Source organism: Macaca fascicularis, chromosome 8 (assembly GCF_037993035.2).
Source record: "Macaca fascicularis isolate 582-1 chromosome 8, T2T-MFA8v1.1".
In the NCBI taxonomy this organism is placed as follows: Eukaryota; Metazoa; Chordata; class Mammalia; order Primates; family Cercopithecidae; genus Macaca; species Macaca fascicularis.
The window spans coordinates 154304790-154327026 of NC_088382.1; the positions used below are offsets into that span (position 1 = coordinate 154304790).

Below are 22237 nucleotides of genomic sequence, written 5' to 3' on the forward strand. Positions count from 1 at the left end.
CGCTCGCAGTTCTCTGGAGGCCTGACCGTCTCCCTGAGATGCTGTGCTTCAGCGGTCACGCTCCTAGTCCGCCTTCACGTTCCATCCTGTACACCCGGCTCTACCTTTTAGATAATAGTAGCAAAGTTAGTGAAAGTACTAAGAGTCTCTGATATGCAGAAATAACGGCGTAAGCTGTCTGTCTTTCCTCTCTCTCTCTGCCTCGGCTGCCAGGCAGGGACGGGCTCCCTGTCCGGTGGACACGTGACCCACGTGACCTTACCTATCACTGGAGATGACTCACACTCCTTACCCTGCCCCTTTGTCTTGTATCCAATAAATATTAGCGCAGCCAGGCATTCGGGGCCACTACTGGTCTCTGCATCTTGGTGGTAGTGGTCCCCCGGGCCCAGCTGCCTTTTATCTCTTTGTCGTGTGTCTTTATTTCTACAATCTCGTTTCCGCACCCGGGGAGAAAAACCCACTGACCCCGTGGAGCTGGTCCGCACATCAGTGAGTGGCTCATGTCTGGAATCCCAGCACTTCGGGAGGCCGAGGCGGGCAGATCGTAAGTCAGGAGTTCAAGACCCGCCTGGCCAACATGGTGAAACCCTGTCTCTACTAAAAATACAAAACTCAGCTGGGCATGGTGGCAGGCGCCTGCAGTCCCAGCACTTTGGGAGGCCGAGGCGGGCGGATCACAAGGTCAGAAGATCGAGACTATCCTGGCTAACACGGTGCAACCCCGTCTCTACTAAAAATACAAAAAACTAGCCCGGCGAGGTGGTGGGCGCCTGTAATCCCAGCTACTCAGGAGGCTGAGGCAGGAGAATTGCTTGAACCCGGGAGGCAGAGGTTGCAGTGAGCCGAGACTGCACCACTGCACTCCAGCCTGGGCGACAGAGTGAGACCCCGTCTCACAAAAAAAAAAAAAAAAAAAAGGATAAATACCCCAGTTTAAAAATGGGCAAAATATCTGAACAGACACACCTCCAAAGAAGATATGCAAATGGCCAATCTACATTAAAAGATGCCCATGTTCATTACCCATAGGAGAAATGCAAATCAAAACCACAAGAGACACCACCTCAGACCCAGTGGAACGGCAAAACCATAATGACACGCGTTGTGAAGGCTGTGGAGAACCGGAACCTTTGTATGTTGCTGGAAGGAAGTGGCGACGTTAAACAGTGTGGACACCACGGAATAGTATGGTGGTTCCTCAAACAGTCAAACACACCAGCCGGGTGCGCGGCTCACGCCTGTCATCCCAGGACTTTGGGAGGCTAAGACAGGCGGATCACCTGAGGTCAGGAGTTCGAGACCAGCCTCACCAACATGGTGACACCCCATTTCTACTAAAAATACAAAATTAGCTGGGCATGGTGGCGCATGCCTGTGATTACAGCTACTCAGGAGGCTGAGGCAGGAGAATTGCTTGAACCCAGGAGGCGGAGGTTGTGGTGAGCCGAGATCGCGCCATGACACTCCAGCCTGGGCAACAAAAGCGAAACTCCACCTCAAAAAAGAAATAAAAGGTTAAACATACAAAAATTAGCTGGGTGTGGTGGGACATACGTGTAGTCCCTGCTACTTGGGAGGCTAAGGCATGGGAATCACTTGGATCTGGGAAGCAGACGTTGCAGTGAGGCAAGATTGTGCCACTGCACTCCAGTCTATGCAACAGAGTGAGGATCTGTCTGAAAAAAAAATTCAAACAGGCTGTGTGTGGTGGCTGTAATGTCAGCACGTTGGGAGGCTGGGGTGGGAGGATCGCCTCAGCCTGGGAGTTGAAGGCTGCAGTGAGCTGTGATTGTACCTCTGCATTCCAGCCTGACAAGCACCAACCTTTCTCAAAAATAATAATTAAAAAAAAACCACAGAGTTACCACCTGACCCAGCAATTCCACAACTAGGTATATACCCAAGAGAAACGAAAACGTCTTCACACAGAAATCTGCACACAAATGTTCATGGCAGCATGATTCATCATAGCCAAAAAGTGGCAACAGAGCAAATATCCTTCAACGGACGTATGAATCAGCAAAATGTGGCCCATCCCTACACGGGAATATCATTCGGCAATAACAGGAATGCAGCCCTGACCCAAGCGACGGTGTGGATGAACCTGGAGGGTGTCATCGTGAGCGAAGGACCACTTGCATGATTCCACGTATTTAAATTGTCTGGAGTAGGTGAATCCCACAGGACACAAAGCCGGCCCACAGTGCCTGGGGTTGGGGAGGGCTGCTGCTGGGAGTGGGGCTTCTCTGTGGGAGGCGGATGGTGGCAGCAGGTGCACAACTCTGACTGCTCTAAGAGCCACTGGATTGCGCACCTTAGAGGGTGAGCTTTGTGGCATATGAACTATATTTCAATCCTGAAAAAAAAGGGAATCTGGCAGGTGAGCGGCAGCTGGGCTGGGCTCTCACTGGGAAGGCCCCGTCAGGCTGCCTTCAGCCAAGAGGTCCCGAGAGGCAAGCAGGTGTCTGGGAACATGTGGAGGGTGCGGAGGCTTAACAGGGCCACCAGGGTCCACGATGGCCACGGCGATGCTGAGCCTCCAGCCGCCACAGCTGGCCCCAAGCAGACCCTCTTGGTGGGCCCAGTGGGACCACTCCCTAAGGCATGCAGCCCCCAGCACAGCTCCCGGCTGTGCAGCCTCTGCCAGGGGCACCTGGTGTCCCTCCCACCTCACCGCTGTCTTCCCATCACCCCTCCCTGATCTGCTTTTTGTTCCCAGATGGCGTCCTCTTTGCCACGCTGCCTCTCTCTCTATCCTTATCGCTCTGCCAGGCAGCAGGTGTGGCCAGCCCCAGACCAATCACCACAGACACCCCACAGAGGACACCCAGACCAAGCAGTAGACACCAAATCCCCTCCTCACCCAATAGGCTGCTCACAACTGCACACGACAGACAAAGGAGACAGTGGCCCAGCAGCAAACCCACGTGACCAGAACCCAAAGGGCCCTGATGGCAGAGGGGGACGGCTGAGTCCTCGCCACCCCAGCACCGTCCACCACCCCTCAGTGCTCCACCACTGCTCCTGTCTGGCCTCAAGACTTTGTTCCTGACAAGTGACTCAAAGGTTAAGCCCTTCCACTCCCTCCTGGTCTCCTAAATCAAGGCCTAGCACTGAAGGGCATTCACTCGTGGGTTGAATCCAGACTGGCCATGAGCGTCCCACGGAGAGGGTGCTGTGCGGGACAGGGGAAGCCCTGTAACGGTGAGCACGTGGGGGAGGCGTGGCCTCTTGGGCCTCCTGCACACAGCCAGGCTCTGCTCTTTACCAGGCAAGCATCCAGGGCTGCAGGCCCCGGGCGGTGTGCACTGCTGAGAGACGGTCCTCGGCAAAGACGAGAAACGGCACACAGACAGAGGACCCACTAGTGCCGCAGGACCGGGCACATGCTGCAGGAGTGGCCACCACGTTAGACCGTCCTCCAGACCTGCACGGGCACCACACCCCTAACACAGGGGGGCACAGGCTCTGCCTGCCAGCCCCACCTTCCTGACTCTCTCTCGAGGCCCAGGGTACGTGTCCAGGCACATTGTGCTGTCCTGAGGCCACCAGGAGTGCAAGGCAGGTCTGCTACCATGAGACAGAGTCCCAACAGCAGAGGCCATGGCTTCTCACACCAGACGTGGTGAGGGAAGAGCCGCGGGAACTCCCTCTGGGCCTTGATATCCCTGGTTCACTCGTGCCCAAGAAGACGAGGAGGGCCCTGGCTGAGGCAGAGCCTGGGAGGAGGGCACGGGAGCCCTAACGGCCTTAGGGCTGTAATGAAGGCTCACAACTGCACGGTGAATCCAGCAGGAGACGCATTTGCTCCGTGAGGACGAGGGGAGGCAGCTCTGCCCGATGCAGCAACCACCTCATCAAATGCCAGGACACTCCCCACCAGCAGCCACATGGCCCTACGCCTCCAGTCCAAAGCCCAGCATGACGTCTTCTCTGGGTGGGGCCGACTGGTCCTGTCTCCATCTAGAAGAGCACATGGAGGGAGGGCGGAGGCATCTTTGAATCAAAAGACTGCAGCTGGGGAGGGAACTCAGGACACAGACGTGAGCTGCCAGGAAGCCGAGGAAGCCACGTGCCCAGGCTGGAGCCCTAGCACAGAGGCGTGGACACAGAGCCCCTCGCAGCCCCTCGCAGATCTACGTGATGCCCTTGAGGACAGGGGCAGGGGGCGGGGGGAACAGAGGATCAGGGAGGCAAGACTCTAACCATGGGGCCGGGATTGCTGACTTGGGTTGATATGAAAAGTGGTCTGATCAAATGGGAAAGGCAAAACCTTAAGACTTTTAGAAGAAAATACATGAAGAGTTTCAGGAGCTGTTAGGAAAGGGCTTCTTGAGTAAGACACAAAACCACAGGGAAAAGGCAGGTGGACAGAGAACGCTGGAGTTCAAAACATTGGCTCATCAAAAGCCACCAGCACTGACATGAAGGCGTGAGCACAGACGGAGACTGTAATCCAGGCTCGCAGTCAACACGCAACTGTACCTGGAACAGACAGGGATGCATCCACACCACAAAGGCTAAGAAAGATTATTAAACGGAAGAAAACGCCGGAGGAGATTCCCAGAGGCAGAAACCTGAGGGCTAAGAACACACAGAGATGCTCAAACCCACCAGGCAGGCAGCCACAGAGACCCACTCGCCAGCAGGGAAGGAGAGTCTGGACAGAGCAGGAGCTCCGTGGTGGGGAAGGAGCAGCCCAGGGAAGTCCAGAGGGCGCCCGGCACGGCCTCGAAGTCTGGACACCTGCGGGGCCCTCTCAGCGTTGTGCGTACAGGGGAACTCGGAACCCAGCCGTGAGTGTCAGTGGAGGGTTACCAAGGCGCCACATGAGGACACTTGAGCCCCACTCATGGGAGCCTGTGAAGGAGCCGAAGAGACCCTCGGTGAGGTAGGTGTGGCTGGGCACAGGGATGAGGAAGGTGTGACTGGGCACAGGACCGGAGGCCAGCAGGACCAGACAGACAGGCAGAAGCAGCCCCAGCTCCTTACAGAGCCTGGGGCATGAGAGAAGGCACGGTGCCCCTCACAGAGCACAGGCAGCCTCAGCCTCAAACAAATGGCGTGGGGACAGCCGGATGCACGTGGAAAACAAACAGGTCAGACCACACCTCACACCACACACAAGAACCAACTCTAAGTGGATCTGAGACCCAAAAGCAAAAACAAAAGTGTGCCAGCCCCTGAGCAAACGCAGCATGCTCTTTTGTCAGTCACCTGGATGGAGGTCACTAAAAACACACAGGCACTGAAGAAAGGACAGCCAACCTGACTGCACAAAACTTCAAAACCTTTTACGTGCAAAAGCCACTACAAATAAAACCGGTTTTGGCTTTTTAGACACATTGAGTGGAACATTAACAATATAAATTACAGACAAAGAACTCATGTCTTTAATACACAAATTTGAGCATGAAAAGATAAAAATACTATAAAGAGCAAAAGGTAAGAGCGCGCAGTTCACAAGGTGAACACAGACATTTGGAGAGCAGCCACTTTGGCGATCATCAGAGCCCCAAAGCCCAGGCTGCACGGAGGCCCCAGGCACCCACCTACGCACCTGACCGCAGGCACCAGCCCGTGCATTTGACCCCAGGCACCCACCCACGCATCTGACAGCAGGCAGCAGTTGACGCCCCGATGGCCAGGGGCCGGTGCTGCTCACAGACGCCCAAAGGACAGCAATCCAAAGGTATCCTTGGACCCAACAGCCCCTCGTCAGAAATTCACCTGCAGATGCACCTCCCAAAACTCAGAATGACACAAGCAGACAGCAGCATTCCTCATAAGTGCAGAATATTTGAAATTACCCACATGGCCAACACAAGACTGGGGCACACAACAGAGGCCCAGAAAGCTTCGAAAAAGGAGGAGGACAATCTCGATGGTCTGGGAGGCAGTGATGTCTAGGGGATGCTTTAAGTGGAAAAAGCAAATTGTGCAAAGAACGCATAAATCATGATACCATTTGTGTAAGGATGAAGGGGAAATAAGAAAACATACCAACATCTGTTTATTCTTCACAACAGAAACCCAGGAGATAAACAGAAAACAAGACAAGTTTCAGCCTGCAGCAAGTAGGCGGGTGCAGAAAGGATGTGGGGAAGAGGCCTGGCTGAATGTGCCTGCGAACGGTTGGGGCTTTGGGAGGGTGCGAATGGTCTATATATTTAAAATACAAAAGTGTATCAGGAAGAATGAAAAGGGAGACAAAAAAATCTCTAGCTGAAAGTAATGAACCAACGGATGCCAGAACCACAATGAAGAAAAGAGAAAGAGCCAATCCAAACAACTTAGGAACACAGGATGAGCCAGTGTCGCATTCCTGGGAGACATGCGCACGTGAGGGAATGCAAATGAACCCTGACTTTTTTTAGTGCATGTATTTTTGTAGTGGAATGGGTGAAGCAATTCTGAACCAATTTTAGACGAATTATCAGATGAGCAAGTGAGTAAACGCACTGGTGTTCTTGGGAGCCAGGGAAGAAGAGATGTGACGGAAGAGGAGACCACAGAGCAACTCTCTGTGGGAGGGACGGGACTGGGGTGCCGTGCGTGCTCAGCAATTCTAGGACGCGTGTGCATGGAGGCGTGCATGTGTGTGGAGGCGTGCGTGCACACTCGTATACCTGTGTGCATGTGCATGGAGGTGTGTGTGCAAACTCATGTAACTACCTGTGTGTGTGTGTGGAGGCATGCGTGCATGCTCGTGTACCTGTGTGCGTGTGCGTGGAGATGTGTGTGCAAGCTCAAGTACCTACCTGCGTGTGAGTGGAGGCGTGCATGCACGCTCGTGTACCTGTGTGTGTGGAGGCGTGTGTGTGAGCTCGTGTACCTACCTGCGTGTGCGTGTGCATGGAGGTGTGTGTGTGGGCTCCTGTACCTGTGTGCGTGTAGGCATGGATGCGAGCTCATGTACCTACCTGCGTGTGCGTGGAGGTGTGCGTGTGCGCTCGTGTACCTACCTGCATGTGCGTGTACGTGGAGGTGTGTGTGCGCGCTCCTGTACCTGTGTGCATGGAGGCATGCATGCACGCTCGTGTACCTGAGTGTGCCTGTGCAGGGAGGTGTGCATGTGAGCTCATGTACCTACCTGCGTGTGTGTGGAGACCTGCATGTGCACTTGTGTACCTACACATGTGTGCGTGGAGGCTTGCACGCAAGCTCATGTACCTACCTGCTTGTGCATGGAGGTGCGTATACGCTCCTGTACCTGTATGCATGTGCGTGGAGGCGTGAATGCACGTTCGTGTACCTACCTGCGTGTGTGTGCGTGGAGGTGTGCATGCAAGCTCATGTACCTACCTGCGTGTGAGTGGAGGCGTGCATGCATGCTCGTGTATCCGTGTGCGTGGAGGCGTGTGTGCGAGCTCGTGTACCTGTGTGTCTGCGTGGTGTGTGTGCACGCTCCTGTACATGTATGTGTGGAGGCATGCATGCACGCTCGTGTACCTGAGTGTGCCTGTGCATGGAGGCGTGCATGCGAGCTCATGTACCTACCTGCGTGTGTGGAGGCGTGCGTGTGCACTCGTGTACCTATGTGCTTGTGCGTGGAGGCGTGCGTGCAAGCTCATGTACCTACCTGCGTGTGCGTAGAGGTGCATGTGTGCTCCTGTACCTGTGTGTGTGTGCATGGAGGCGTGCGTGCATGCTCGTGTACCTACCTGCATGTGTGTGCGTGGAGGCATGCATGTAAGCTCATGTACCTACCTGCGTGTGCGTGGACGCGTGTGTGCGCTCGTGTACCTATGTGCGTGTGTGGAGGCATGCATGCAAGCTCCTGTACCTATCTGCGTGTCTGTGGTATGTATGCGTGCTCCTGTACCTGTGTGCATGGAAGCATGTATGCTTGTGTACCTACCTGTGTGTGTGTGGAGGCGTCCGTGCGAGCTCATGTACTTACCTGCGTGTGTGTGCATGGAGGTGTGCGTGTGCGCTCGTGTACCTACCTGCATGTGCGTGTGTGTGGAGGCATGTGTGCGTGATTGTCTACCTATGTGCGTGTGCGTGGAGGCATGTGCGCGTGCTTGTGTACTTATGTGCATGTGCATGGAGGCATGCGTGTGAGGTCCTGTAACTACCTGTGTAGGCGTGTGTGCGCACTCATGTACCTACCTGCAGGTACATAGAGGCATGCATGTGTGCTTGTGTACCTATGTGCATGTGCGCGAGGCGTGTGTGTGTGCTCGTGTACTTATGTGCGTGTGCGTGGAGGCATGCGTGCGAGCTCATGTACCTACCTGCATGTGTGTGTGCGTGGAGGCGTGCACGCACTTGTGTACCTATGTGCATGTGCGTGGAGGCATGCATGTGAGCTCATGTACCTACCTGCGTGTGTGTGGAGGCGTGTGTGTGCGCTCATGTACCTACCTGCGTGTGCATAGAGGAATGTGTGCGTCCTCATGTACCTCTGTGTGTGTGCATGAAGGCGTGCGTGTGCGCTCGTGTACCTGCATGTGTGGAGGCGTGAGTGCACGCTCATGAACCTGTGTATGTATGTGTGCGCGTGGAGGCAAGTGTGTTTGGGTACCTGTGTGTGTACATGTGCATACTCCCGTGTAATTTTCTAGTTCTATGTGCTTAAGAGGCCAAAAAGCTCATGCCTGTAATCCGAGCACTTTGGGAGGCTGAGGCGGGCAGATCACGAGGTCAGGAGTTCAAGACCAGCCTTACCAACATGGTGAAACCCCATCTCTACTAAAAATACAAAAAATTAGCCGGGCGTGGTGGCAGGAGCCTGTAATCCCAGCTACTCAGGAGGCTAAGGCAGGAGAAATGTTTCAACCCGGGAAGCAGAGCTTCCAGTGAGCTGAGATCACGGCACTGCACTCCAGCCTGGGCGACAGAGCAAGACTCCATCAAAAAAAAAAAAAAAAAAGAGGCCAAAAACCAAACACACTCCAGTAGCTCTGGATGTTCTAAGAACCCAGACGTTGTTCTCTAAGACCAGTATTTCCTGAAAGGAACCAGCACTCCCTAGACAAATAGCTAATTCCAGGGCTGAGCAGGGCAGCTGTGCCAGGAGGAAGCACTCGGAGGAATGAGGCCGTCAGGGACGCAGGAGCCGGCGAGACGCTCAGGGACGTCTCTGGGCACCAAGGCACTGAAGAGCAAGAGCAACAAAAGCCCCGAGAAAACCCAACGGAAATCAGCCCACATCAGCGAACAAATGAATGAAGAACCAACGAACGAACGAACAAGGAGACAGCAGGACTCCTGCTCATGTCAAGGCCGAGTGCAGATGGAGTGTGGAAGGTGCAGAGTCCCGGAAAGACCAACCACACAGGGAGGCACAAAGCACTAGACACGGAGCCGGGCTCAGAGCGCCCTCAGGTGGCCGGGAGGCAGCAGCTGCAACTCGGGGGGAGTGGGCGAGGCCTCTGTCAGGGTCAGAGGTCATGTTGCCAGGTGAGGGACAGCTGGACATCAGTGTCTGCAGATGTGGGGCCTGGGAGGACCCAACACCACCCGTGTGGCATCCTCCTGAAAAACTGTCAGACAAACCCAAACCAAAGAACTCTATTTTACTTTACTGTGACACAGGGGTCTCACTTTGTTGCTCAGGCCAGAGTGCAGTGATGTGATCTCAGCTCACTGCAGCCTCAACCTCTCGGGCTCAAGGGATCTCCTCACCTCAGCCTCCTGAGTAGCTGAGACCATAGGCATCTGCCACCATGCCAGCCTAATTTTTGTATTTTTTGTAGAGATGGGGTCTCATTAGGTTGCCCAGGCTGGGATCATCTGTTTTTTTTTTTTTTTTTTTTTTTTTTTAGACGGAGTCTCGCTCTGTCGCCCAGGCTGGAGTGCAGTGGCCGGATCTCAGCTCACTGCAAGCTCCGCCTCCCGGGTCCACGCCATTCTCCTGCCTCAGCCTCCCGAGTAGCTGGGACTACAGGTGCCCGCCACCTTGCCCGGCTAGTTTTTTGTATTTTTAGCAGAGACGGGGTTTCACCGCGTTAGCCAGGATGGTCTCGATCTCCTGACCTTGTGATCCGCCCGTCTCAGCCTCCCAAAGTGCTGGGATTACAGGCTTGAGCCACCGTGCCTGGCCGGGATCATCTGTTTTAAATAGGGTGACTATTACCTTAAAAATATCAATGTGGGCTGGGCATGGTGGCTCACGCCTGTAATCCCAGCACTCTGGGAGGCCAAGGCGGGTGGATCACGAGGTCAGGAGATCGAGACCATCCTGGCAAACACGGTGAAACCCCGTCTCTCCTAAAAATGCAAAAAAATTAGCCAGGCATGGTGGTGGGCGCCTGCAGTCCCACCTTCTCGGGAGGCTGAGGCAGGAGAACGGCGTGAACCCGGGAGGTGGAGCTTGCAGTGAGCTGAGATCGTGCCACTGCACTCCAGCCTGGACAACTCCACCTCAAAAAAAAAAAAAAAAAAAAAATTCAATGTGACAAAGGCAGAGAAAAGCTGTGAAATTCTTCCAGATTAAAAAAGGCTAAGGAGAAAGAGGCAGTCAGGGGCAGAGCCGACCTGGAGGCACGGGACACTGGCTGAGATGGGACAGGGTCAGATTTACTTGTGGTAAGAAGTGTCCTGGGCTACCTAGAAGACGTCCTGAGGGAGCGCATGCTCTCACATCGCGACCCCCAGAAACATTCAGAGGTGACAGGAGCGATGACAGCCACAGGTCTCTGGGCCTCGAGTGCTCATGGGGCTGTTCTTATTCTCGTGACTTTTCTGGAAGCATGAAATTATTTCCAAATAAAAGCCTAGAAATCAGGGCTGAACAGCGGCTCACATCTGTGATCCTAGCACTTTGGGAGGCCTCGACCTCCCAAAAGGATCACTTGAGCCCAGGAGTTTAAGATAAGCCTGAGCAACAGACCTCATCTTTACAAAAAATTGAAAATCAGCTAGACGTGGCAGTGCGTGCCTGCAGTCCCAGCTACTTGGGAGGCTGAGGTAGGAGGACTGCTTTAGCCCAGGAATTCAAGGCTGCAGTGAGCTATGATTGCGCCACTGCACTCCAGCCCGGACAACAGAGTGAGACCCTGTCTCCTAAAAAAATAAATAAATAAGAAAGTCAAAAATTAGAAAGATAAAAACGAGTCATGGCGACCCGCATGTGCAGGCTCGCAGGCCAGAGCCCTGAGGGCAGTGCTGTGCATATGTGGCATCGGCCGCCCCGGCCTTGGAAAGGGCCAGCGACCCCACGGAGAATCCTGCACGCACGCTGCTTTCTCTAAAGGAAGAAAGCAGTTCTACCCACTCCTGAGGCCCGGGTAGCTCCGTAGGTCGGTCGGCTCCTTACCGAGTGCTCGACCCTGGAATCCTTGACTCCGGCAGGTCGACATTATGGCTCCTGCACTCGTAGTCCTGCGTCTGGGACATCGCTGTCTGCTTCCTCGCCGAAGTGGACAGACGTCAGGGCATCATCGGGACAACCCCAGCATCAGACGGGAAGGTGCTGCACTGCAAGAGGGGAGAAGCAACAGTGCTGATGTGGAAAATGCCTCACCACACCAACCACCCAGCTGAGCCCGTCGCCACAGAGTGGCTGGACAGAATGAAGATGGACTCCACAGCACCCGTGAGCCGTCCCCGGGCAGCCAACCCCACTCCTCAGTGCTCTTGATGTCTGGCCCTGCATTGCAGCGAAGCCTGGCCAGTCTCCCACACAGCAGGGAGACTGTGCCCACAAGCCAGGATCCAGCCCATGTCAGCCTGAGACACCACCCCCACTCCCCGCTGGGCCGGGGCAGGCACAAGCCAAGCATCGCAGGACCGTGGGACCACAGGACTTGAGGACTGGGAGGAGGGTGAACAGGAGGACAAGCACCTGCTCCGCCCTCACTCTCAGCCCCACATCTGAGACTCAGTGTCCCCAGCTGTCCACACAGGCGACACTTGCCGGCAGTCACTGGGGAAGGACGCAGGACCACACACATACAGCGTGCACAGCCATAGCACAAGGGCGCTCAGGAGCAATCCATGTTCACACGGATCACCTGAATTCTGAGAACAGTGCTGTATTCACCAGGTATACAGTCCATTGTTGAAAACCACAGGTCTGAGCTAGGAGGGTCACCTATATGCGGATTTTCTTCCTCCTCTGCCTCCCCTGAGACAGCACAACCAACCCCCTTCCTCCTCCTTCTCCTCACCCTACTCAACGTGAAGGTGACGACGATGAAGATCTTTAGCACTTCCACGTAATGACAGTAAATCTATTTTCTCTTCTTTATTATTTTCTTACTACCATTTTCTTGTCTGACTTTATAGGAAAAGTAGAGTAGATGTTACAATAGCATACAAAATGCATGCGAATTGACTGTTGTTATCCGAAGGCTTCTCATCAACAGCAGGCTGTTTGTAGTTAACAGGAGGAGGAGGAGGAGGAGGAGGTGGTGGTGGTGGCAGCAGCGGCGGCAAGTAAGACATGGGTTTTTGACCACCTGGTGGGGGTCAGCGCCCCAAACCCTGAGTTATTCAAGGGTCAAGTGTGAAAAAAATTAACCTTGGACCTTTACCTCATCCAATCCCGTACGTAAAACTTAATTCTAGATGCACCGTAGGCCTAAATGTTAAAAGTAAAATAATAAAGCTTTTGGAAAGAAATGTAGGAGAAAATCTTTGTGGCCTTATAGTAGGCACAGATACCTTAATTGGACACACACAAAAAACAATGCACAAAAGAAAAATCAACAAATTGGACTATAGTAAAATTAAGAACCTCTGTTTATCAAGAAACTATTAAGAAAAAACAAAAAGCACATCCTAAGTGGGATGTATTTGCTACACAGAACATGTGTAATGTGTGTGTAATCTGACAAAGAGCCACACCCTACCAGTAAGGAAGGAAATCAGCCGAGTGTGGTGGAGCATGTCTATGGTCCCAGCCACGCGGGCCGAGGAGGAGGGAGGATCGCGCCACTGCACTCCGGCCTGGGCGACAGAGCGAGACCCTGTCTCAAAAAAAAAAAAAAAAAAAAAAAAAGGCCAGACACAACTGAATGCACAGAGTACAGTTTCCTTTCATGAGGTTCAAGGTTAGGCAAAAGCAGCCTCTGCTGTTAGAAATCAGAACCAATGGCCTCTGGCACGGGTGGTGACGGGGAGGGACAAACGGCTACACGGCTGCTCCTAGCCTTGGTGCCACTTTGCCTGCAGCACTGGCTCATAGAAGCCACAGGGCCTCACACATGCACCGCCACTCTCCGACAGTCTGCAGAACCACGGTGGGCACTGCTGTGGTGGGCACCTGTCTCCTTGCTCCCTGATGCCCCAGCTGGTATCAGTACACGGCAGCCCCCTTCCCCGAGGAGAGGCCATTCCATAGATACTAACTGTGCTAACTCAAGGGGAAATAAAAAAGACTCAAGCACAGCCGGTGACGGGGCCCAGCAGGAAGAGACACTGCAGGCCAATCGGAAACTTTCTTCAAGTCCCAGACAGACTGTGGGGCCACAAACCTAACCCACACTCACTCCACTCACAAGCGGGGGAACCACCTCCTTAGAGGAAACGCTCTTTCCGCCACTTAAATCTCCACACAACTATTTATTTTAATGCTTGGGACTGCTAGGAATGCTATTTTTAAAAATGAAACTCTGGCCAGGCGCAGTGGCTCACGCCTATAATCCCAGCACTTTGGGAGGCCGAGGCGGGCGGATCATTCGAGGTCAGGGGTTCGAGACCAGCCTGGCCAACACAGCGAAACCCCATCTCTACTAAAAGTACAAAAATTAGCCAGGTGCGGCAGCACGCGCCTGTAATCCCAGCTACTCGAGAGGCTGAGGCAGGAGAATCACTTGAACCCAGGAGGCTGAGGTTGCGGTGAGCCGGGATCACGCCACTGCACTACAGCCTGGGTGACAGAGCAAGACTCTGTTCCAAAAAAGAAAAAAAAAAAGAAAAGAAAAAAGAAAAATAAAAAGAAACAAAACTTAAGTATTTTTAATTTCTTGTTTAAGAGGAAACAGGTGACCTACTTGTACAGCTTCGATCTTTTTGAAAAGTAAAACAGCAGCATCAGTGAAGTTCTGAAAAGCTAAAAAGCATCCATGACAGCCTGAGAGCAACCCTGACCAACCCCTTCCCCTGTGCACCTGCTCTCCATCCTCAGCCCATCCTTCCACCACGGGTTCCAACAAGCTCACCGACCTCCTCGTCCTCTTAGACTCAACTAGGCACTACCTCTCAGGCAGCTTCCTCCCATCTGGGACCCCACGCCACAGTGACCCCAAACGCACCAGGTCTGCAATCAGGTACTGTGAGTCCCCAAACTCTGCTTTTCATTTTTGAAATGAATTAATTATTCCAGGTCCTTTGCATTTCGATATGAATTTCAGAATCAGCTTCTCAATTTCTACAAAATAGCCTGCTGGGATTTTGACTGCAGTTGTGTTGAATCTATGGATGAGTATGAGGAAAACTAACATCCTAACTACATTACATCTTCTGATTTGTGAGCAAAATATACCCATCTAGTTGGGTCTACTTTCTTTTCAGCAACGTTTTGTAGTTTTTAGTGTACAAATCTTGCACATATTAGTTAAGTGTCACCCTAAGCATTTCATATTTATGATACTAACAAAATATAATTTCCAATTTTTTGTTGCTAATGCAGAAAAAAATGTTGTTTTTACAGTTTGATCTTGCAACCTTGATAAACTCACTTATTCATTATAATTGCTTTTTTCCCAGATTTATTAGGTTTTCTGCAGAGGTGATCATGTCAACAGTGAACAAAAAGTTTTACTTCTTCCTTTCTAAACTAGATCCTTTTATTTATTTTTCTTGCATAATTATACTGGGAAGAACCTGCAGTATCATCACTGAACACAGTAAGAGTGAACATGTGTGCCTTCCTCCTCATCTTAGGGAAGCATCCAGTCTTTTACCATTAAGTATGATGTTGGCTGTAACTTTTTCTTTTTTTTTCTTTTTTTTTAGACGGAGTCTCGCTCTGCCGCCCAGGCTGGAGTGCAGTGGTGCGCTCTCAGCTCACTGCAAGCTCCGCCTCCCGGGTTCACGCCATTCTCCTGCCTCAGCCTCCCGAGTAGCTGGGACTACAGGCGCCCGCCACCTCGCCCGGCTAATTTTTTGTATTTTCTTTTAGTAGAGACGGGGTTTCACCGTGTTAGCCAGGATGGTCTCGATCTCCTGACCTCGTGATCCGCCCGTCTCGGCCTCCCAAAGTGCTGGGATTACAGGCTTGAGCCACCGCGCCCGGCCGACTGTAACTTTTTCATGATGTCTTTTGTAAGGTCAGGGAAGTTCCTTTGTACTCTTAGTTTGCCAAGTTATTTTTTAAATCAGGAATGGATGTTGGATTTTGTAAAATACTTTTACTGTATCTATTGAAATGATCACATGGTTTCTCTTTAGTTTGATAATAGCTGGATTCCATCAATTTTCTATTCTTAAACCAATTACATATTCCTTGTATAAATGCCAATTGGTCATGATGGATTGTCCTTTTTTTTTTTTTTGAGATGGAGTCTTACTCTGTTGTCCAAGCTGGAGGGCAGTGGCGCGATCTTGGCTGACTGCAACCTCCACCTCCCAGGTTCAAGCGAATTCTCCTGCCTCAGTCTCCTAAGTAGGTGGGATTACAGGTGCCCGCGCCCACATCCAGCTAACTTTTTTGTCTTCTTAGTAGAGACGGGGTTTCATTGTGTTGGCCAGGCTGGTCTTGAATTCCTGGACTCGTGATCTGCTGCCTTGGCCTCCCAAAGTGCTGGGATTACAGGCGTGAGCCACCGCACCCGGCCATATTGTCCTTTTTATATACTCTCAAATGGGATTTGCTAAAATTTTGTTAAGAATTTTTACATCTATATTCATATTCATTTTTGCATCTATTTTCTTCTTGTAACATCTTTGGTTTTGCTATCAGAGTAATACCAACATAACAAAATCAGAAGTATTCCTTCCTCTCAAATTCCTGGGAGATTTTATATAGACTTGCTATTATTTCTTCCTTCAATGTGTGGCAGAGACTCCAGTGAAGCCAGATGGGCATGTAGTTTCTTTGTGGGAAGGTTTTCAATTACACATCAAATCTATTTAATAGATACAGAGCTCAGCAGGTTCTAAAAACTTCTTATGTGAGTATGAATGGTTTGTCTTTCAAGGAACTTGCCCATTTCATATAAAATTAATCACATTTGCTGGCATAAGTTATTATACCATACTATTTCTTTACATTCTCTTAAGAGCAACAGACCCTGTAGTGATGCCACGTCTTTCATTTTTGATATTGATACAAAAAATGTTTTTTTTTTTTTTTCACTCTTTTCTGGCTAGAAGCTTATTGATTTTACTGATTGCCTCAAAAAGACAGCTTAATAGGTGTTTTTCTATTTTTCTGTTTTCATTAATTTCCAGTTTGATCTTTGTTTCCTTTCTTTTGCATCCTTTAGACTTAATTTGCTTTCCTTTTTCTAATTTCCTAAGGTAGAAGCAGAGTTAATGATTTGTACATCCTGGGATTACAGGCGTGAGCCACCGCGCCCAGCCTCAGAAAGCTTTCTAACCTCTCTTTTGTTTTCCTTTTTTGACTTATGGAACATATACTCAGTAACTAATCATCTTCCAGATATTTTTTATTGGTTTCTTTGTTTTTTTTTTTTTTTTTTTTTTTTTTTGAGACAGAGTCTCGCTCTGTCGCCCAGGCTGGAGTGCAGTGGCGCAATCTTGGCTCACCGCAATCTCCGCCTCCCTGGTTCCCGCCATTCTCCTGCCTCAGCCTCCCGAGTAGCTGAGACTACAGGCGCCCGCCACCATGTCCCCACTAATTTTTTGTATTTTTAGTAGAGACAGGGTTTCACCGTGTTAGCCAGGACGGTCTTGATCTCCTGACATCGTGATCCGCCTGCCTCGGCCTCCCAAAGTGCTGGGATTACACGTGTGAGCCACCGCGCCCAGTCTACTGGTTTCTAATTATATTTTTCTCAGAATACATAATTTATATGATTTGAATTTGTTAAAGTTTATTAACACTTTTTATGGCCCCCTAAAATGGTCTATCCTGGTAAATGTCCCGTGCGCACTGGAAAAGAATGTACTGCCGGGTGAGATGCTGTATAAAGCCAATCGATCCGGCTGCTTGATGGTGCTGACACTAATTTCTGGTCTATTTGTTCTATCCATCACTGAGAAACAGGTCACGAGGGTCCCAGCGACAACTGTGGATGTGTCTATTTCTCTCTGCACTATCAGTTTCTGCTTCATGTATTTTATGGCTCTGTTATTAGGTGCACACATTTACGGTGTCTTCTTGATGAATGAACTCCTTTATCATGAAGTATCTTTATCCTGGTAGTTTCCTTTGCTCTGAAATCAGTACATTTGATATTATAGCAACTCCAGATTGCTTTACATCAGAGTTAGAATTGTGTAACGTTTATCCTTCTTTTACTTATAGCCTATTTATTTCTTTAAATTTAAAGAGGGTGGCAAGGCACAGTAGCTCATGCCTACAATCCCAGCACTTTGGGAGGCTGAAGCAGGAGGATCCCTTGAGGCCAGGAGTTCAAGACCAGCCTGGGCAACATAGTGAGACCCTGTCTCTAAAAAAAAATTAGCCAAGCATGATGGGGTGCACCTGTAGTCCCAGCTACTCAGGAAGATGAGGCAGGAGAATCACCTGAACCTGGGAGGCAGAGGTTGCAGTAGGCCGAAATTGCATCATTGTACTCCAGCCTGGGCGACAAGAGTAAAACTCCATCTAAAAAAAAAAAAAGGAGGATGAGGCCAGAGGATTCCTTGAACCCAAGAGGTCAAAGTTGCAGTGAGTCATGACTGTGCCACTGCACTCCAGCCAGGGCAAAAGAGTGAGATCCTGTCTCAAAAAAAAAAAAAGAAAGAAAAAAAAAGAGAAAAAAAAAGCAATTTAGTTTAGCCAGTATATATGTGGGTATTGCTTTTTTGTGCAATCCGACCATCTTGCTGTGTTACCTGTTCTGTTCTTTTTTCCTCTTTTCCTCCTTTCTGCCCTCTTTGGATTAAGTATTTTACGTGGGTCAACTTTATCTCCGCTGTTCACTTATCAGCTGTAATTTGTTGCTTTGCTATTTTAGTAAATGCTTCTGGGTTTATAACATGCATATTTAATTTGCCATACTCTGCCTTCAAGTGCTGTTCTACCACTTCAAATATATGCATTTACCATTTTCTTCTCTTCTGGCCTTTTATTTTTGCCATTTTTGTCAAATATTTTATTTCTGTATATGTTATAAATTCCTCTCTCTGCTACATAATTACTATACTTACACAATTATATTTTAAAGAGATTTGAGTATCATGTATTTAAACATGCAGTTACCATTTCCAGTACTCTTCAATTTTCTGTATAGATCCAGATTTCCACATGGTTTTGTTTTCCTTCAGCCTAAAGCATCTGTAACATTTCTTTCAGTGAAGGTCTGCTGGTAATGAACTAGTTCAGCTATTGTGTGTTTGAAAACATTTTTATGTCACTGTCACTTAAAAGATAGTTAGGTATAGAATTCTTGGTGGACAGGTGTTTTTTTTTTTTTTCCTTTCAGCATCTAAACACACTACACCATTGTCTTCCCACTTGCATTGTTTCTCATGAGAAATCTGCTGTCATCTGCATCTTTGTCTTTGTTTCTTCCATAAGCAAAGGCCTTTTGTTGTTTTTTTTATTCTGGCTGCTTTTAAGATTTATCTCTTTGTAACTGGTTTTGAGTAACTTGATGATGTGCCTTGTGTGATTTTCTTCATTTCTTGTGCTCTGGGGTCATTAAGATGGTCCGATCATGTGACATGAATCCATTGGTCAACAAAGAGAAAAGAAAGAAAAGATGGTCAGATCTAGGCTTATAGTTTCCATCAAACTGGGAAGCTTTTCAGCTATCATGTCCTCCAACAACTCTTCCGTCCCTCCCTTCCCATGTAGGGACTCCAATCACACAATCGTTAGACCTCTGGAAGTTGTCCTCCAGCTCCATGATGCTCCTGTTTGTTTTAAAATATTTTTCTTTTCCTCGTTTCAGTTTGGAGAGTGTCTACTGCTTCGTCTTTAGGTTCACTAATCTTCTGCAATCTCTGATCTACCATTAATCCCATCCAGTGTATTTGGTACTTGGACATTTTCATTTCAACTCTAATTTGGATCTTTTAAAATACTTCCATGTCTCTACTTAATGTGTTCGGTCTTTCCTGTTGCTCTCTGAACACACGGAATACAGTTAAAACAATTACTTCAGTGCCCGTCTGCCAACCCTAACATCTACGTTTGCTCTCTGAACACACGGAATACAGTTAAAACAATTACTTCAGTGCCCGTCTGCCAACCCTAACATCTACGCCAGTGTGGATGGAGTCTTCACTCCAGCCTGGGTTCTACTTTCCTGTTTCTTTCCATACCTGATCTTCTTTGGTTCTTTGGTTGGATGCCAGACATTATGAATTTTACCTCTTGGAAAGCTGTATATTTTTTGTGTTCCTGTTACCATTCTTTTTTTTTCTGAGACAGAGTTTTGCTCGTCGCCCAGGCTGGAGTGCAGTGGTGTGATCTCAGCTCACTGCAACATCCGCCTCCCAGGTTCAAGTGATTCTCCTGCCTCAGCCTCCCAAGTAGCTGGCATTACAGGTGCGCACCACCACATCCAGCTAATTTTTGTATTTTTAGTAGAGATGGGGTTTAACCATGTTGGCCAGGCTGGTCTTGAACTCCTGACCTCGTGATCTGCCCACCCTGGCCTCCCCAAGTGCTGGGATTATAGGCGTGAGCCACCGCGCCCGGCCCATTACTGTTCTTGAGCTTTGTTTTGGATCCAGATACTTGGAAACTGAAAATGTTGATTCTTCCTTCTGAGATTTGTCACACAGCAGCAGAGCAGCATTTATTCTAGGCTAACTGTTCTCCACTGGGTACTCTACCACACGCCCTGTGAGTTATGGGGCTTCTCAGTCAGCCTGCTGGCAACAGCCACTCTTCTGAGTGTTTTGAGAGCTCTGAGTACTCACTGTTCCCTCTAATCCTTCCAGGTGACTTTTTCCCTGGTCTCTGGTAGTTTCCTCATATGAACATAATGATCAGTATGATGCTGAAAACTAAGAGGAATCCTCAGCCCATCCTTTCGTTCCCCATTTCACCCCTTACGAGTCTGGATCGTGGGGGCAGAGGCTCATGCCTACAATCTCAGCACTTTGGGAGACTAAGGTAGGAGGATTGCTTGAGTTCAGGAGTTCGAGACCAGCTGGGCAAGATGGCAAAACCTCATCTCTACCAAAAAATATAATAATTAGCTGGGCATGGGGGCGCACGTCTGTGGTCCCAGCTACGAAAAACGCTAAGGTGAGAGGATCACTGACCCCAGAAGGTCGATGCTGCAGTGAGCTATGACTGTGGTACTGAGCTCTAACCTGGGCAACAAAGTGAGGCCCCCTTTTCTAAAAATTAGAAAAAAAAAGAGAATCTGGATCTTATAGAAAAGTGAAGCACGTGGGCCTTCTGCCTCATCTTGCCAGATGTCTGCCTATACTCAGCTTCCCCGAGCCACAACCCCCATTCTTTTAAAATACTCATCAACACTATCTCCAAAAATCCATTCTTGTTAAACAAAAACCCAGCCTGCTGGACCTGATGTGGCTGTCACTGCTTCCCGTCTGGCCGACACCCTCCTTTGCCATGGCTATTCCTTAGGCCCATTGTGAATTAAATCTTGTTCCCTATTTTTCATCCTCTTTGTTCACTGCAGTGAGTTTCAAGAAGGGAAGCAGAATAAATGAGTCTTTACTCAGCTGTCATTTCCAGAAGGTCCAAGTTCCATTCTCAATGCTGTTTTTAGTTTTCCCGGTTCTGAACAATGAACCCAGTCTGATGCTCTGAAAGCTCGGCTGTGAGCTGGAGACACAAGGCCCCATTCTCCCCGCCCAGTGCCTGCGCCAGGCTGGGCAAAGACGCGACCCCAGTGACCAGGACAGGCACGACTGGCATTTGCTGCCCCTTCAGCAGCTGTGCTCACCAAGGCCGCCCGCTCCAGGACAGGCCAGGTTGAGGGGTTTAGATCTGTGACCCAGCCCATCAGCCAGCCACGGAATGGACTTGGGAGGTCAGGTTCTTCACCTTTCTGGGACGGGGAAAGGAGGGTGTCAGGCACACCCCACACGGAAAGGACGGTGCTGGCTGGAGCCACCTGGATGCACAGAAAAAGAATTTCTTACTGCCGTGTGGCTGCTGCAACGCTTGCCAAGCCACTGCCTGGCCCCGGGGCTGGTGTCACCCATGACTCCAGCTGCATGACAAGGTCCTGAAATGGGCAGTCTGGAGGGGCCTCTGTGCCTTCAGGACGCATGGACTTGCCTGGCAGCACAGCCCCTTCCTGGCTGCCCCGTGTCCATGGTCAAAAGAGAGACCTGGTCTGTGACCCGGGACAGGCCCCCACAAAAGGGTCCTGGCTGGTGCATCAGTTCTGCATGGGTGTGGCTATGAGAGAGAAATGCGAAAAGCCATGGAAGGGCTTTGTCAGTGCAGGAAACAGAGGCTCAGGCACTGAGAGGTCAGACTCCTCCTAGGAGCCTGCTTGTGTCCTAGGAGGCCGGCTGGTCAAAGGGTGCTCAGCTACTCCTTTGACCCCCTTCACGCTGAGCCCCCCAAGCCAACCTCCAGGGTAGGAGATGTGGCTGTGCCCTTGTTGCTGACTCTGTGCCACTGCACTGCCTCACCCCAGGCTGCCCTGGGCAGCAGCCAGGAGGTGGGGAGGGCGGGGGAGCCCAAGGGCCACAGGGGCAGCATCCAGGGGTGGCACAGTGGCCTCAGGCAGCAGGACAGGTACAGGGGGACCTGGGTCCCACGAAGGAGGGCGAGTGCCAATGGCATCCTGTGGTGCAGGGTATTTTTCTCATTATTCAAACCTCTTTACAAAATGATTGTTTAAAATCCAGTAAATAAAAATGTCTTCTGCTCACTACCATATATGCTCAAAGCCCAGTGAATCAATTTTGCCCAATGAATCAACAAACACTATTTTAATACAAAATAATGCCAGGTGGGGTGGCTCACGCCTGGATTCGCAGCACTTTGGGAGGCCGAGGCAGGAGAATAACTTGAGGTCGGGAGTTCGAGACCAGCCTGGCCAACATTTTTAGTCTCTACTAAAAATACAAAAATTAGCTGGGCGTGATGGCGCATGGCCTGTAGTCCCAGTTACTCGGGAGAATCACTTGAACTAGGGAGGCAGATGTTGCAGTGAGCAGAGATTGCACCATTGCACTCCAGCCTGGGCCACGACAGAGTGAGACT

At 50.3% G+C, this 22237-nt stretch overlaps 1 protein-coding gene across 11 annotated transcripts in view; it reads right to left on the reverse strand.

Annotated features, from left to right (window-relative positions):
• The window catches only part of ARHGAP39 (Rho GTPase activating protein 39), a 144501-nt gene that overhangs the window by 61066 nt on the left and 61198 nt on the right, over positions 1–22237 (reverse strand). For 6 of the 11 annotated variants that reach the window (XM_045399405.2, XM_045399403.2, XM_073999824.1 and 3 more), the window contains exon 2: positions 11270–11430. In XM_045399405.2, coding sequence (XP_045255340.2) covers positions 11270–11349 — 80 coding nt within the window. In that variant the 5' untranslated portion in view covers positions 11350–11430. Of the gene's footprint in view, positions 1–11269; positions 11431–18289; positions 18722–22237 lie in introns of all 11 variants that reach the window. The other 5 variants (XM_073999820.1, XM_045399404.2, XM_073999825.1 and 2 more) reach the window with 2 other exon arrangements.